At 37.7% G+C, this 17,579-nt stretch overlaps 2 protein-coding genes across 3 annotated transcripts; one reads left to right on the forward strand and one right to left on the reverse strand.

Moving 5' to 3' along the window:
* Window positions 1-6,389: 6,389 nt before the first annotated feature.
* On the forward strand, window positions 6,390-10,849 carry LOC121976417 (double-stranded RNA-binding protein 6-like). The gene is made up of 3 exons (XM_042528569.1): window positions 6,390-6,926; window positions 8,709-8,928; window positions 9,684-10,849. Exons 1-3 carry the CDS (start codon window positions 6,681-6,683, stop codon window positions 10,625-10,627), a joined length of 1,410 nt encoding a protein of 469 aa, XP_042384503.1. The 5' UTR covers window positions 6,390-6,680; the 3' UTR covers window positions 10,628-10,849.
* Window positions 10,850-11,206: 357 nt separating this feature from the next.
* Window positions 11,207-15,481, reverse strand: LOC121976416 (auxin response factor 18-like). Of its 2 annotated transcripts, XM_042528568.1 has the most exons (5): window positions 15,399-15,481; window positions 13,113-14,287; window positions 12,214-12,531; window positions 11,654-12,105; window positions 11,207-11,474 (listed from the first exon to the last, which is right to left on the reverse strand). In XM_042528568.1, exons 2-5 carry the CDS (start codon window positions 14,220-14,222, stop codon window positions 11,405-11,407), a joined length of 1,950 nt encoding a protein of 649 aa, XP_042384502.1. In that variant the 5' UTR covers window positions 14,223-14,287; window positions 15,399-15,481; the 3' UTR covers window positions 11,207-11,404. The 2 variants fall into 2 exon arrangements, with proteins under 2 accessions (XP_042384502.1, XP_042384501.1); XM_042528567.1 differs by having other exon boundaries at window positions 11,654-12,531.
* Between the last annotated feature and the right edge of the window lie 2,098 nt (window positions 15,482-17,579).

Here is a 17,579-nt window from a genome sequence, read left to right on the forward strand (position 1 = left end):
AAGGAAGATTTTAATTTTTTGATAAAACTTTCCTTTTTTATAACCATGTTCATGATTTAAAAGAGACTTTTAAAATTAAATCTTTCCTATTATAGTTTCTACAAAAGATTAAGAAAAGATTTGATATCTTTCCTTATTTATACATTGAGAGAATTTTGAAAAACATCCACATGTTTTAATAGAGAGATTTTAATTTATAAAATTTCCCTTTATAATCAACCATGAAGGGAAAATTAATAGATAAATTTTTATTTTAAAAATTTCCGGAAACAAATAAGAAAGTTTTAATATTATGTTTAAACTTGCCTTATTTGGAGCTTGTGATGTGGTCGGCCATGATAAGGGTTAAAAGGAAAGTTTAATTAAATTTTCCTAATTAACAAATGACAAGGAGAATAAGGGAATTTTAATTATAATTAAATTTCCTTATTTGTCAAGACCAAGGAATATAAAAGAGGGGGTAGAGGTGCCTTACCTCACAACCTATATTCTATAGTTTCTCCCTTTTTTCCTTGGTGGTGGTCGACCCTTGCTCCTTTGCTTCTCCTCTTCTCTTCTTCTTTGGTAGCCGACGGCATCATCCCTTGGAGCTTGGTGGTGGTGGCTAGATCTTGCTTAGAGGAGAAGGAGAGAAAGGAGGCTTTGTTTCTAGCATCCCTTGGAGCTTGGTGGTGGTGGCCGAAACTCATCATCTCAAGGAGAGGTGTTTGGCCGAAACTTGCAAGGAGGAAGAAGAAGGGTTTGAGCGGTTCTCATCTCGGTAGATCATTGCCCACACAACGTCCGAGATAAGAAGAGGAATACGGTAGAAGATCAAGAGGTTGTTACTTACAAAGAAATGTATAATTAGTAATTATCTTCTGCATCATACTAGTTTTCTTTGTATGAATTCTAAACATAGGAGGCATATAATTCTAGGTTTCAAATTTGTGATTCGAGTTTGCGTTTTTTTTTTTTTTGAATTTGTGATTCGATTATTCTTTTTGGTTAAACCTAGGGTTATATAAGGAAATTAAATATTAGATTTCATTGAAAGGCTTTGTCTAGGAAGTGATGGTTGCTCCCATATCCAAGAAGGCCTAGTGCCTCACCATGTTTAACCTGGAAACTGATATCTGAAATTAATATTTAATTGAATTTATAACATGAGTCGATTTGGATCAATAATGTTAAGTTCCATTTGCGATCCAAGTCTAAACCTAAAAGAACAGATAAGTTAAATTTGGAATCAATAATGTTAAGTTCCGTTTGCGATTCCGAATTTAATTTCTAAAGAACACAATAGGTTGTTAGGAAAGGTTCGATACTTGTACAAAATTTTTGTACAGTGGAACCGGTACGATATTCCTAGGATCAACCAACAGATCTATACCAGAAAGTGGAAGAAGATTCTTCGATCATGAAATCTGCTATCAAAGGACTGGTGAAAGAAAGAATCGTAAAGATGGATTGAAACTATAAGTACCCCAGGTTAGTTTTAATATGATCAACTGAGTTAAGTTAGACCTTGTGTGTTTGTTGCCTTGTGTTTGAGTGTGCAGAGACTTAGGAACATAAGAAGTTGAGCCAAAGATGCAGCGAGCGAGAAGGATGTCATGGAAAGGAACTCGGCGGGCTCGATGCATTCGAGAGACGAGGAGTTACGGAAGAGTACACCGATGAACGAGAAGGATATGAGCGATGCATCCGAGAGATGTGAAACCAGGAGGAAGTTTGCTCAAGGAGAATGTCGGAGTTAGATTCGGGTGAACTTAACTCTGGAAGACCGGAGCATTACCTAAGCGAGTGGAACGAAGAATGGTCAATGCTAAGATTGACCATTCGGATGAAAAGTACTCGAGGCTCCTCAAATGAGACTAGAGGCGCCTCAGTTGAATAATAGCTGAGGTGCCTTAAATCAACCCAAGGAGCCTCAAATAAGATTGGAGCTATTGCTGCGGAGGTAAGCAAAGTTCACATCAACCGCACTGAGGCACCTCTATCGGAACTAAGGCACCTCCGATAAATCAAGGCACCTTCATTTAGTCAGATCGACTGAACGTTGGCAAACTTCATCCTATTGGAGGTACCCTGTATCAATGGAGGCGTTCGAATTGTCACGTTAGTAAAACAGTCATTTCGATTAGTGCACTATAAATAGTTCTCTATACCTAGTTGTAAAGTAATAAACTTGTTCTTAAACCTTTGTAATTCATTTCTAGCTTTCAACTATTATAAGGTGCTACTTCACCTCTAATCTTTTTGAAGGACATCTTTAGTACGTTTTTCATTATCTTGGATTAACAATCGTCGTAGTTGTAAACCAAGTAAATCTCCTGTCTCTTACTTTTCTTTTATGCTATTTATTTTTAATTAATCAAGTGCATACTTGCTGAGTTTGTTAACAAGAGAAATAGTTAACTTTTACTGCAGATTATCTATTCAATCCCTCTAGTCGGTCCACCCAATCCAATAGAAACAACTTACTGGGCGGAGCGGAAAACTCAGAGACAAAGAAGATGCAGAAACAATGATTGAAGAATCAACAAGTGCATATAGAAGCGTTCTTATCTGACCTATATAACCCGACTCATTCAATAACGATCATTGGATCTCTGTTGTTACAAGGACGGGACAAAATTTTCACTGTGAGATCAAGCATATGAGACAAATAAAAATCCAGAGCAATCATTACCTGTTAAAAGATGCCTAGTTTTCTTTGTGACGAGTTCAATCACATTAATGTGATGTAACCTCAGAGGCTCATTAGTGCATTCTGGGCTCAGGAATCAAGACGGATGACTCAGAATGTGTGTTTAAAAGAGTGGCTATATTTAAGGACATGATGACTAAGGCGTGCTGACAATTAATACGTAATCTCTTTAGAAATATGCAATGGATCTGTCACATGACTTAAGAAGTCGAGACAGCTAGAATCATTCTAATTACATAATAATCCAGTTAGTTAGACTCTTGCCTACATAATAAGAGAAGATTGGTGAAACCTGCTGATATGGTTCCAATAGAGGAAAGTCAAGTTGACACCCGACTCCTTAGCCTCCCGACTCCTTAGCTTCCTGGCTCCTTAGCCTCCTGACCCCTTCGGCCTCCTAGTTCATTAGCTTTCCGACTCCCAACTCTTGGGCCACTGCCTCCTTGACTTCCTAGTCCCTTAGTGACTCAAGATGTAGAATCATTTCAGGAAAATGATTAATCATAGTGAAAATCTTGGATTATTTCAGAAAAAGGATAATCATCTCGTAAATCTTAGATTATTTTGAGAAAAAGATAGCGACGTGAATAAGTCTTGCATTATTTAAGAAATTAAATAATGATAACATAGAAAGGGGAACGGAAGGAAAAAGTTTATAGTCTCCTTATAAAAGGTAGCCCTTACAGTATCTCAGGTACATACGCACACTTACATACATCAAAACCCTAATACTCATCTTCTTTATCGTCTAACTTGAGCATCGAAGTGTATGCACTGGGAACCCCCTTGCCATTGTTCTAACCATCTTCTTTTTCCTGTTTGACTTCATTCAGGTTTCTAACCATATCAACATCCTCATTTTGTTCGGTGATTGATGATTAAATTGGAAACAAAGCTAACTTACTGATGATTCACTTGTCGATGTTCACGAATGATACTGCGTGTTGTGAGTGTCCCCAAAGGTAAGGTGGAGTCGATAGTCAAGCTAATATGGTGGTTAAAGTCAAGGTGATATGGTAGTCAAAGCTGGAGTGTATGTATCCGGACAAACCACCTCTCAGAAGCAGGTCTCCCAGCATAAACCCGGGCGGCCCTAGAGTCAATAGGGCATATGAGGCTTAACTCTCCACTTCTCCTGTGCCAGTCTTTTAGCATACAGCTGGTCAGACCCTAGAGTTGGCCAGTCATACGGGGCTTAGCTTCCCACTTCGCCTGTGCAAGTCTCTTAGTATAAAGCCGGTCGGGCTCTAGAACTGGCCGGATATACGGGGCTTAGTTCCCCACTTCTCCTATGCAAGTCTTCAGCATACAGCAACTCAGACCCTAGAGCCGAATGGACGTATGTGGCTTAACTCCCTACTTTTCTTGTGTAAATATCTTAGCATACATCTGTTTGGACTCAGAGCCAGTTGGACCTTCAGACTTAGTTCCTCATCTCTATTGGGTGTGACTCCTAGCCTACATTTGCCCGATCCCAGAGCTGTCGGACCTCCGTACTCAGTTCCTCATCTCTCCTAGGCGTGACTCCCAATTACATCCACTCGGTCATAGAGCCGACCAGATATTTCCTAAAAGACAGTATTATCAGGGAATCATAATAACTTGTCAGAGAATAACAAACACTCACCACTGAATATTTTCTTATTTTGAGATATATACATAATTGAACCTTCCTCTACCTAGAGGAGGACTGGTATACATACTCCATCATCTAACATATTCTGACACCAAGTATTCTCTGTTACCTCATTATTACGGAGGTTATGAGAAGCGATATAAAAAGGGGTCATTTTCGTTGACCAAATACACTTACATATGTATATTCACGTACACACGTCTATGTATACACATTTACTATTTTACTATTCATCTTTTTTTATATTTGATTGGTTACTACTCTTATTTGAGTATCGGAGTATTTATGTCAAAAACTCCTTTCTTAATTCTCGCTCTAATATTCACGTGGACTCTATCTATTATATACATAAGTCTATAGCTTCCAACTGAAGATCGATAGTTCTTGGCTAAAAAATTTTCCTTCGTTGATAGTTCTGTCATCTCACCGATAGCTCATTCATTGAGCTTTCGGACACGAGCAACGAACATATAAGTTAAGTAGTTAAAAAAGATACTGATACAGTGAGACGAGCGTTGAGTCGGACAAAGCATCCTTAAGGTATCATTGGATGGTTGCTAATTCGGTGAGGGACTAACGAGTCGGCTGTTAAGCAGTGTTTGAAATGCCATTTCGTGCCGTCTGGCACAGACGATTTTTACCGTTCCGCCGGGCGGTCGAAACCCACACGGGAGGCGTCCTCGTCTCGGCGGCGCCGGAAGAGACGCGGGACGCCTCTGGCGGCGTCCCGCGACGGCTTCTGCAGTGCCGAAGGCGTCGTGCGCGACAACTTCTACGGCGCCAGAAGCATCCGGCAGGGTCGTCGGACGCCCCTCGCGAGATCGCCCGCGATCATCGCGGCGCAATCTCGTGTACTGCCGCATTTTTTTCTTCTGTTTTTAATAATTATTTATTTTATTTAATTAATTTAAAGAATTCCCAAGGAGGATGTGTGATATTTTGAAGAGGTTTTTATAAACCCTAATTAAATTATCCTAATAAAATATATAAAAATATTTTAAAAATTAAAATAAATTAAATAAATTTTATTAATTAATATTTTGAAAAAAATATTTTAAATTTCATTTAAAATTTTAAAAAAATATATAATAATTCTTATTTATATTCTAATATATTTTTTATTATTTTAAATTTCATTTAAATTTTAAAAAAAATTCTAAATTTTTTAAAAAAATTCTAATAAATTATATTTATATTATGATATATTTTTTAAATTTTTTTACTTGATATTTTTTACTATTTAAAATATATATTATTTAATAAATAAATAAATAAATAGTTAATTTATATAATTATTATTAATATAAAGTAATATATTGTATTAATTTATATTATTATTATTATTATAATAGACACTTCTGAATTATTAATATATCAATTCTATTTAAATAAAATTATTTTAAATTATTTTTTCTAATAATATTAAATTATTTAATAATTGATAACTTATAATAAATTAATATAAAACTTATTTTTATATACATAATAAACATATTTATTTTATAATTATTATAAATAAATAAAAAATATTAAATTTGTATTAATATGATACGATACAATTTCGAAATCGTATGATTTCGTTATGAAACTGAAAATTCGACAAGAGTCTCTAGTCGAGTTCAAACTTATCTATAAAGAATTCTTTTTCTGTTCTTATTCTCCTAGGCGGAGTACTGAAACGAGGGGCCGAATTGTAATATCGAGTGAATTATAAGTGTTCGTTAAGAAAAAATGGGACAGAAAATTGAAAAACAGGGGCACAAATGAAATTTGCCCCTATGTAACAAATTCCACACCAACTCCTTACAACAACCCGATTTATGACTCACCCCGATCTGAATTAATTAATAAATAAAGCTAATAAATGAAAATTATAATAAATAAATATATAAAAAAACAACTCGGTGTTGAAAAATAAATGTGTAAGTGACACCACACAACTCTCGCTCGTTCCATAAAGGAGTCAATTTCATAAACTATATTTTATTATGAATTTTAGCTAATTAAAAATAAATAATATGAGGTGTTTTGTAGAAATAACACTGCCAATTTGGTTGCAATTTTGTTTTCCTGCTTCTTCTTCCCCTCTCCCTCTCTCTCCTCTGAGTAGATCTCTCTCTTCCTCTATTTCTGCTTCTCTGCTGCGGCGAGAGGAACCCTAGGGGAAGGCTTAAGCTCTTCGGCTGAGCCGTCAATTCTGCGGAACCCCTGAAGATGCCACCTTGAGCTTCCATCCGCCCTCCGCGGCGCTGGCGCCTGGATCTGGACCGCCGGGAGTCGGATCTTTGATTTTACCCTCCGACAGTCGGAGATCTCGGTTTCAGCACGTTACTGGTGCTGACGGAGGCGAGGATGTATAAAAACCAGCTGCAGGAGCTGGCACAGCGGAGCTGCTTCAACCTGCCGTCATATACGTGCATACGGGAGGGGCCGGATCACGCGCCGAGGTTCAAGGCGACCGTGAACTTTAATGGGGAAGTGTTCGAGAGTCCGAGCTTCTGCTTAACGCTGCGGCAGGCGGAGCACTCGGCGGCGGAAGTGGCGCTCAACGCGCTCTCCCAGCGTGGACCCTCCCATTCCCTAGCCGCCCGGATCTTGGTTAGTTGTACATCATCTACTCTTCTTCTTCTTCTACTTCTTTTCTTTTCTTTTCTTTTCATTTCGCTTTGATCCACACCCAATTAAATGGTAAAAATCGTCTCCCTTCTGTCAGATTTTGCGATGCTCGGATTTCATGGAATTAGGTTTAAGAAAAATCTCTCCTTTAATTTATTTGCTGTCTTTGCATTTACATTCGCTTTCAGGCACAAATATGCTCATAGTTAAACGATGGGATTTCGACGTGTTCAAACATTTTTTTTAAAAGGCCAAACGGGATCAAAACATATTCCGTCAATCTTCCCGATTTATGTCTGTTGGACTGGAAGAAAGAGTCTCCAGAACACATGAAAAAAAAAAATGGACTTTCGAGATCGTAGTTGAGTGAGTTTTATTTTCTTCTTTTTATTTATTTTCCTTGGTCGGTTTTCGTTACGGCAAACTTCGTCGGAACGACGACGGAGCCCCCCTCCTTTAAAAATAAAAAAACTTCCACCATTTGTTTTCAGTTCCCCAAAACAATTAGTTTAACCACGTCAAACATTATCTTGCGCGCTGTTTCCGTCAGGGTTCCGGCTGAGTTTGTTAATCTCTGTCAACGTCGTCAGTCTTCTCCATTCCCAGTTAGAAGAACTAAGAAGATTAAGAGGAAAAGTGAAGCACTGACACGGTTTCCACCGAGTGGCGTCGAGTTCTTACGTTAGTCTCTTAATATATTGTCTTCTAGTGTTGTTGACTAGTCCATAAACTAATAAACTATTCTCACTTGTGCTTAAACCTTTCTTATCGTGGCGGATGTCTTTCCCACCAAGACAAACTTTTGCGGTGCTACTTAATACCTTGGTTTATTGCTACGAGCTGCATGGCTGCTAAATTTGATTCAAGGCACCGGCAACATGCGTATTAGTAGTCAATTAATGTGTATATGAGTAGGATAGGTGCTGGTTCAAATTTCAAAGTGCTGACCTTTCATGATAGTGGTGACAACATGACGCTGGTTGTTTTCAAACTATGGTTTCCACGACTAACTGCACCAATTGAGCCTGCTAGTGGATTGCAGCTGGTCAGTGGGAACACCACAAGAGGTTGTCGTTGCAGTGCCCTAGTGTTTGGATGGATGTTGGTGGAGTTACTTGTGGATCTAGTGATTCTTTTTTTTTTTTTTCAGTGCTGTCTTGCATCAACTTTTCGATGCAGAATTATTGAGGTAAGAATTTAAAGATGATAGGATTAGAACATGGACGATTGAAATAAGATTGTGAATAGTTCTTTTATTCTTTCAGAAATTGCAAGAATTATAATTTCTTCCTTGGTCTTAATAAGGATTCGACATGCGTTGACTAGTAGTTGAAAAATTGCGGGATTGTTCATCTTCTTGCTAACTCTTTGCTATTTTAGAAGAACTTTGTAGTTTGAACTTCAAGTTTTAGCTCGACTTGCATAACTATCTCAATGGTTGGAGGGGAACCACACTTTAATATATTTAGATGTGCATCATAATATCATGTCAGCAATCTTGCTCCTTATGGGGTATTACATCATTTGCTGTTGAAACTTGGCAACCATAGTTCAAAAAATTCATGGATGTATCATGCATGAATTGGTTCTGCGATCATGTAACTTTTGTGCAATATCTTTGAAGGCACTTATCCATGTTATAAGAACCTAATGAACAATATTAAAAGGCAGCACGGAAGCCTGAAATTGTTGTATTGTAATTGTTTTGCTACCTACACTGACACGTCCAGTATTCTATTTCTGATGCAATAAGTTTCTTCACAGGATGAGACGGGGGTTTATAAGAACCTTCTACAGGAAATTGCCCAGAGAGTTGGTGCACCTTTGCCTTCATATACAACAGTCCGGTCAGGTCTTGGACATCTACCTGTTTTTACATGCTCGGTGGAACTTGCTGGAATCATATTTACAGGTGAACCGGCTAAGAATAAGAAGCAAGCAGAGAAAAATGCTGCTTTAGCAGCATGGTCATCATTGAAACAATGTGAGTTTTCAATAATGTAGATTTTGTGTGAATTTACAGCTGCATGCACGTTATAGATTAGTCCCTTCAACGTACTCAACCTGTTAATTGGAGAATAGTGTTATTAATATCATCTCATATTACGACCTTCTACCTGTTATGAATGTGCTTAAGTAGCAATATAGGGATGAGTTTCCTTATAAGTCTATGATGGAAGAAGGTAGCTACTGGTTTTTCTAGATGCTTTTCATGAATTTTTGGATTGTGGCCTCTGAAAATGTCCACACACAAACAAAACTTTCTTACTGGTTCCTAGTTTAACCTGCAAAAGAAACCAAGCCTGGCTGTTTCAAGAAAGAGTTCTTGTTATTAAAATTTATCTCCTAAGGATATCCATTTAGCTTTATTTATTATCCTTTTGAACTACTCTAGGATTAGAAAAGTTTCAGTATATCTTAAGTCATGATGTTGGAGTGAACCTGCCTTTTCCATTGCCTTTGTTTCCCTGGCAATGGAATTTTATTCCTCGACATGTCAGACTCATGTCTGCAAGCAACCTGCAGCTACGTTATCATATCTCAACCTGTTTAATATTTGCCTCTTTGACTTTCCGGGTAACCATTAGACTCAAAAGCCCTTTTCATGCCTTCACTTTAGGTCTCTGGTTACAATTAGTTCAGTCCAACAAAAGATTTACATTCCTATTGTGGTAAATTTTGGCGAAGAACGCAAGGGGATGAAAAATATTACTAATACCATCTTTCATGATATTACAGTGGCTAAGGAGACTGCAAGCTCATCAAATGAACAGCCGAACAGCGATGAGCAGGAGCAGATAACCATTGCCAGAGCTCTTCTTCAATACCGCCTGAAGGAAAAGATAGCCATGGCCAATAACCCTAATGCAACTCCTTTTCCAAAGAAGTTTCCAATACAACCTGACAAAAGACCCTCTTCCCTGCAACAACCTCCATATGTTTCGAAGATCCTACCTCTCATCCGTCAGAAACCTACTACAAGAGTCCGCGCAACATCCCCTGGAATAAAAGATGCAACTCGTACGTCAACCTACCAGCAGGGAGAGTATCATAGTTTCAGGCCTCCGCACTTCCCAGTTCATGGAGCAGCACCATATTTTCCAGTGGGGCACTTCAATAGGTCTTGCCATGGCATGGCACCCCCTGTGACAATTAGGACGGCGGTGCCAGTCTTCTCAGCCCCACCGCTTCAACCACCAGCACCACAGGTGTGCCCACCTCCTCCTGGTATTGGTCACACGCAAATCCGCCTGGCCTCCCCTGTTCGCATTCGACAGGCTGTGCCAGTCTTTGCTGCTTCACCGCCAGTCCCAACTGCAACTATTGTGATCTCATCTCAGGCAAAGGAAGGAACCCCAGTTGTAGCATCCTCTCCTTTAGTCAAGGAGCTTGTATCAGTTAATCCATCAAGTATTCCTGTTCAGATAAAAGACACAGTGGTGGTTGTAGCATCAATCACATCGAAGAAGGAACTGTCACCAGTTACTGCACCTGATGATATTCCAGTTCTTATAAAGGAACCCTTGCTCTCAGTTCAGATGCAGGAACCTTCAGTCATACCCATGGCCTGCCCTCCAAAGAGTTCCATCCCAACCAAAGACACTCTGGATGCTTGCGACGCAAAGGACTTGGCAGAGTCTGAATCTACTGCAATGGAGAGCCTGAGACGACTAGAGATATGAAGCACCAAGAATCACTTGGCACCCATGCCTTTCTTGCTTCTGAGTTTGTTAATTCGCTTTGTTTATCACTTTAGGGTGTTAGGCTACACTCTACTAGGATGTTAGCAAGTAGATGCAATCTCAAACTTTAGGCCAATTCGCACGACAAGAAGGTTCCCAGCAAGTATGTTCTCTGTACAACGAGTTTACTTATGTTTTGTCTAATGTTGATAATTGCCTTCAGCACCTGGGAATTCACATAGTCTTTACTTCTCGCCCAGCATCAGTTTCCTTGAATCACAAATTGGTTCTTGTTGATAATTGCCTTCAGCTTGGGAATTTAACTTTTTTCATATTACAATGGATGTTAAATTATTTTTTAGCTAGGGAAAATATTGCTTGATAATTAGAAAAATACAAATTTTGGAGGTCGCAAGGTAATTCACTTACTTTCTAGATATATCTATGAATGCTTATATATTATTCTTCAAGCTAGTTTGTTCTATGAATGCTTTGTATTGAATAAATACAAATGAGTTTATTTAGAATCGAATATTGTGGTCCCTAAATTCATTATGAACTTATAGCTACTGCACCATGAACAATAAAAGACCAGCATTTAACAATGAAAACTTGGCATCGTTAACAAATTAGCAGAACATGGCACTGATCCATTGGCTACATAACTTGACAACTTATATGATGTGGCAAACATCACAAGTGGCTTTGGAACAAGAATTTAGCAATTAAGTTGGAAGAAACTTTGGTAATTCAACTATACAATTGACAAAAGACTCACTACCTTGCAAAGTTGTCGCTTCCGGAATCAATTGATATGGTCAGTCTCCTGGCCGTTTTCATGAACTCACTGTAACAGGTAAGGTAAAAACTATAAGCTGTCGTTATGACGATTATCACAAGATAAGATCTAGGACGTGGAATTGGGAATTGGTTGCAAAATCTGATTAATCAATGAAGAAAAATGCATTTGGAAAAAGGATTACATGCATTGTGCAAGCAGAATATAATGGTAGCAAAGATCCTAACCTGAAAGGTTCATCTCCAGTGTGTTTCATGGCACCGGTCGCGTCCTGGTAAAGTATCTGACTTGTCATATTTGAGCAGTTTATTCCAAACATGTCAGCAAGCCTCCCATAAAGTTCCTCATACGAGCCGAAGACTGAGAGGTCCAGGGTGTGACCTACATCCTCTGATTCCATAAACACCTTACAATGGCCAGTCTCTATATCAAGCTCCAAAGACTGATGCTCCAAATGACATGGGAATGCTTTGAGAGACCTCTTCTGAGTTGGTGCAAATTTCAAACCATTGGACTTGTTTGATGACTTCTCAATATTCCTATCTGATGGACTGTTTCTGGTAGCATCACGGCCAATTGTATTCTCTGGTTTACTCAGGAATACCTCTTGTTCGGTGAGTATTGGCTGCCCAAACAGCATCAGTTGTGTTGGCTTAGTATCTGACGGTTTTTCCAGGCTCTGAGGAGGATGAGCAATGGTTAGCAAACAGGACACATTGTCATTAACAGGCGGACTGGCAACAATAACGCCAGCAGAAATTCTCGAGGGGGGAGTAGCGTAACCAACCCGGCAAAATGCTGGATAGAGTAGATCTGTTGGGATTTTGTCAAGGTGAAAATCTGATAAAGATAGATCAAACTGTGTATGCCTGGCTCCCTGTATGGCTGCAGGAGCAATGGACGGTGGGAAGAGGGGGTTTCCGAGGATCATTGAACTTTTAAATTGACTGTCAAACGGAAAATTAAGGTGTTGGGGAATTCGTGATTTTTTTGTAGGTGGCAAGAGATCTGTAAGATGTACAGCCGGTGTGTTTGAGACAAGCTCAACAAGCCAAGGGTTAACCTGTCTCACATTCTCTCTCAGGTTTGGTTCATCCCATGTCACCTGTAAAACCATTTGAAACATCTTTAGAATTAATTAAGAAAAAACACTCTGAAGTTGGAAAATGCCAAACTATCAAGAAAGACTAGGCTTGCACATTGGAGATTTCAAACTATCAACTTGTTGGAAGAAATTTAGTACAGTTTAGATTACAGGAAACATTTTCAACATCAGTTAAACTCCAAATTCATGGATGTCACGTAGTAGAAAGCAAGACTATTACTTGTTTGTTAGAAAACCAAGAGTCTAAAGTTCATGTCTACTTTACTACATGTCAATCAAAATATGTATTGCTTCACTAAAATAGTCGAAAATATTTCAACATTTGAGCTAAGAAAATGTAGAATGAATGTGAATAATGTAGATGAATATCAAAATGAAAACGGAAAAGAATACGTGGAAATTGTACTTGGTTTTTGATATACACAAGAAACTTGTTTAAGGTCCAACCAAAGATTCTGAAATACACGTTTATACTCCATGTGTACCAGAAAGGTACAAGAGAATCAGAAATAATGATGTTGAATGTAAAATACGCTTGCTAGATTGCAGATCATCATAGATAATGCACTGAGAAGGGATACCTGAAGAAGTTTCCATGGTGAATTAGGCCACCTTACTGGATCTGCAACCTGAATTGAAGATATACTACCCATGAACCAACTGATCCTTGACAAATCTTCGGTTTCAAAAGCCATTTTAAATCTCATCCCAGGGCACCAATGGATTCTCATTGCTGCTTTTACTGCTCCAGCCCTTACACAAAACTCTGGTGTGCTAGCTCTGGGGTAGTACATGATCGCAAATGGCTGACCATTTGCTGCTAGATTTGCTGCCTCGAAGACAGAATCTGGTAGCACCTTGCTCCTTCCCCTCTTACCTGTACAGGAGTCAGAATTACCACGATCATTTCTCAACAATTTGCTCTCTTCATCCCTCAGGAAGACAGCAAAACCACCACAGTTGGACCCACCATTCCCACCAAGGGAATTCCATCCTACCCTAGTTTCTGGGCCATCACCAACCTTGCCTACTCTGGCACGGCGAATGCCAACGCAGAGATCCCCATTTTGGGCTCTAAGAAAAACTATGGAATCTCCTGCAACAAGCTTCTTTTGGTTAACAAAGTTACTCCATCCTGTAGTTAGCAGATGCCGTCTAGGTGTTCCCCTGTATATGTGCCTAAACTTCCATGCATCACCGTGCACATCCTTTGCAATCACAGTCTGCACAGGAGGGTCTGCAGAGTAGTCCAACCTGGGGAAGATGGTCTCAGCACAATATCGGGGCACAGAAAATCCACCACCATTGTTCGCATCTGATTGGGTCAATGTCTTGGCAAAAGATGCAGGGTTTTCTTGTGAGCCAAATCCATTCATTCGAAGATCCAACCCATCATCTTCAATATAGTCCAGTTCACTGTCACTAAGAGGGTTCATCTTGATCCTGGCAAAGACCTCATCAGTTTCATGATCAGCCATGAACTTGATTGCAACGACTCGGCAGGGAATGAGTGGCGGTATGCGCTGAGATGTGCCCAAGTTCACAACCTCTTGAGCATGCTCAGCATGGCCCTGGGGGAAGTAGTAGACCTTGGAGTTCACTGTTGGAATTTGAACTATCCCTCCAGCACAAGCGTGCCACAGCTCAGGGTCAACACACTTGTCTCTATCCTTCATCAATGGTTCTATCATGGTTCCTTTGATGGCGAGAGTATTGAAAAGAGATATTTCACCTTCAAGAACTTGGTGAAAAAATTCTGTCAAAATTGGAAAAGAAGACAAACCAGATTAGCTATCAAACTTAATCACAAACAACAAACTGCTATTATATGTCTGAATTAGACTCACATAGTTCATGGTTCTCATGGAAATGGCATACTGTCAAAAAGTGGTTTGACAATTCTGATTACTTTGTGTCACAACTGAGAACTACGATAATTATAAGGTTAGGTATTCTTTACTTTTAATTTAGGTTCCGAAATTAGAAACCTTCATACTTTTCCAAATTTTACCATTGAAATGATTGTTTTTTTAATATATTTTACTTATGCTTGATACTTCTGATTCTAGTTATATTAACACAATATTGAATGTAATATTCAACAAGACTCAGATCACACTACATTGTGATACTGACAATAAGAATCAAACTCATACAGCAGATGTACCTCTTCTATGCTCAAGTTGTTATGCTCGATATAAAATTAATATGTCAACAAACAGTTATTCATAAAAATTGAGAAATTTGCTTAGATAAAGTCCTAATTCTTATTTGATTTATGGAAGATCAAATAGAAATATTTTCAAAATTGGATATTTTAGAACTTTCTATATGATTACAGATTACTATTCAATTTCAACCTATTTTCATAAGTTAACTTAAAGAGACTCAAAAAATCAAATTTAAAATTCAGTTGGCTGAAAAAACATCGACAATATTCTTTGATAAAAAAAAAAATTAATCTGAAATGGGATGGAAAGCTTGTGAATGTAAGAACAAAGGTATACAGCAAAGTCAAGAGCAAAGCGACAAAAAAATATTAATTGCTCCAGTAAAATCAGATGCAAAATTGCATCTTTATCCAAGGAATGGAAGCTTACAAAAAGAGGATATGAAACATCATTACGGGATGAAACAAACCCCTTTCGGGCATTGTTTCAAGCAAGGTAAAGTCTTTATCAGCAAGAACACGAAGAATCGTCTGAACTCGAATACAAATCAAAGTCATACAGAGATTGAAATTGCAACAGAAAAAAGGCCGTGAAGCAGTCAGTCACACCGAAACACAAAGATCCACTCATGGATCAAGAAATAAACAAAAATAGAAAACAAATAAGAAATATTATCTGGGTGACAAAGGAACCTACCGCCCTCCGAATAACCGCCAGCAGCTTCGCGATCTCGCCGGAGCTCGAAAGCAGTTCAGATGATCATGATCATCTTCTTCCTGCTGTAGCAGCAAAGCTCAAGGTTTTATAGAAGAATAACTACTTTCCATCAGATCTGATCAGAGAAATCTCGACCGTTCATTCTATCAAATCCGATCCGACAGTCTCCGTCTCTCATTTGGTGGCGTGTCCTTGCAAGCGGGGAAGGGTGGTCTCCACCGCGCTGTCATTTAATTAATTTAGAAGTCTGTAAATATTAATTATTTATGCATTAATAATCCCTCATGGAGTTAATTATTTATAAAAGTCTAATTAATATTCTGTCGTCATAGTGGAATTTTGTCGTACGTGGTCGATAATGACATTTTTAACTCTTAACTACATTTGTCTTTTCTCATATTTAATTATCCAATCCGATTTAAGTTTTTTCCCAGAAAAAATAACATTTATTAATTATAAATAAATTATAATATATGGATTTTTTTTTGAAATATTAAAAATGTAAGTACAATAAAATTAGGACTAATAATTTAGATATAACTTGATAATTCAAATTGCCATAATACCTAAATAAATTGAAAATAGAAAAGAAAATCATTATAAAATGGATTTTATGTTTATGGAAGCATTGTAGCTGATGGGTTTCTTTCATGTAGGCAAATAGCAATAAAAGTACAAAAAACGAATAATAATAATAATAGTACAATCAATCAAATGGCATGGATAAGGTTGTTTATTAACTTATTAAACAAGTTAATTAGTGATAAAAAATGAGAATGATTTCATCACACCAGCATCATCAATTCTCAAATAAATAACATTTTGGAGTTTTGTGAAAAATATAACCAGAGCATCTTAAGAACCAAACGGCTTATTTAAGGTTGTGGATTTTTAAAAGACACAATTAAGCTACGTTTACGTTGGGTGGGAAATAATCTATCTTGTGATATATTCATGATTATATTAGTTTTTTTTTTTGGGGATGATTTAGTGGTTAGTGCATAAAATATTATCATTAAAATTATATTATAATATTGATTATTTTGTCTAGTATAATTTTAAATTTATAATGTAATGTAATCTGAATTATAAAAGATAATAAAGTTGTGTAATCTGGATTACAAGGTTAATATCATGTAATTCGATTATATTATGAGATCACCGTTTAACTAAAATTTAAATGTCAAATATATCCCTAGTCCATTTTCAGCATCAATCGGTCATCGACGTCACTTTCGGGCGCCATCGGCCGTTGCCTCCGGGCGTCGTCGGCCGCCGCCTCCGGGCGTCGTCGGCCGTCGCCTCCGGGCGTCGCCGGCCGCCGCCTCAGGGAGTCGCCGGCCGCCGCCTCCAGACATCGCCGGTCGCCGCCGGCCGCCACCTCTGGGCGTCGCCAATCACCGACATCGCTACTGCCATCGCCGTCGCCTGTCGCCACCTTTGGACACCGTCAACCACCACCGCTGGCTGCTGCCTTCAGAAGAGGTGTAGCGGTCGTCGTCGCCGCCCTTTACCTCCGGCAGAGATTGCATGATATTTTTATCATTTTATAATAATATAAATTACATTCCTTATAAAATATATTATTATGTATCAAACAAAAGAATGTAATCATCCTTTTAATCAAAGATTACATACATTATATATACTAGTATGTAATCAAAATTATAATTTTAATTATATTATAAACTAAATTATATTATGCCTAATTAAACGCAGCTTAATATTTAAATTTAGTAAATAATGTATTTGTTTCCTATTTTATTTCTCCTCGATTGTTGTGTTTTGAAAGAACATCATTTGTGATGATTGATTTCAAAGAAGCACCACTATGATATGATTTTTTTTTTCTAAATTTAGGATTTATGTATAGTAAAAATCAATACACGTCATAATATTATAGAAGATCTTATCCTCATGTTATGTTATGATGTTACGATAAAGTATTCAAATTATAATCCAAATATATATAATTTAATTTCAATTATAATATATTTATTGATAATTTTCTTCTAAATAAAATGTATAATTAAAAGATACTAGATTTTTAAATTATCTATTATTTACTCCATGATTTATTCTAATGATCGAGAGAAAGAATTTGTAAAACTGTATGGATCATAATCACACGAACTGAGATTATTATTATTTTTTAAATAT

This window comes from Zingiber officinale, chromosome 4B (genome assembly GCF_018446385.1).
Source record: "Zingiber officinale cultivar Zhangliang chromosome 4B, Zo_v1.1, whole genome shotgun sequence".
Lineage (NCBI taxonomy): Eukaryota > Viridiplantae > Streptophyta > Magnoliopsida > Zingiberales > Zingiberaceae > Zingiber > Zingiber officinale.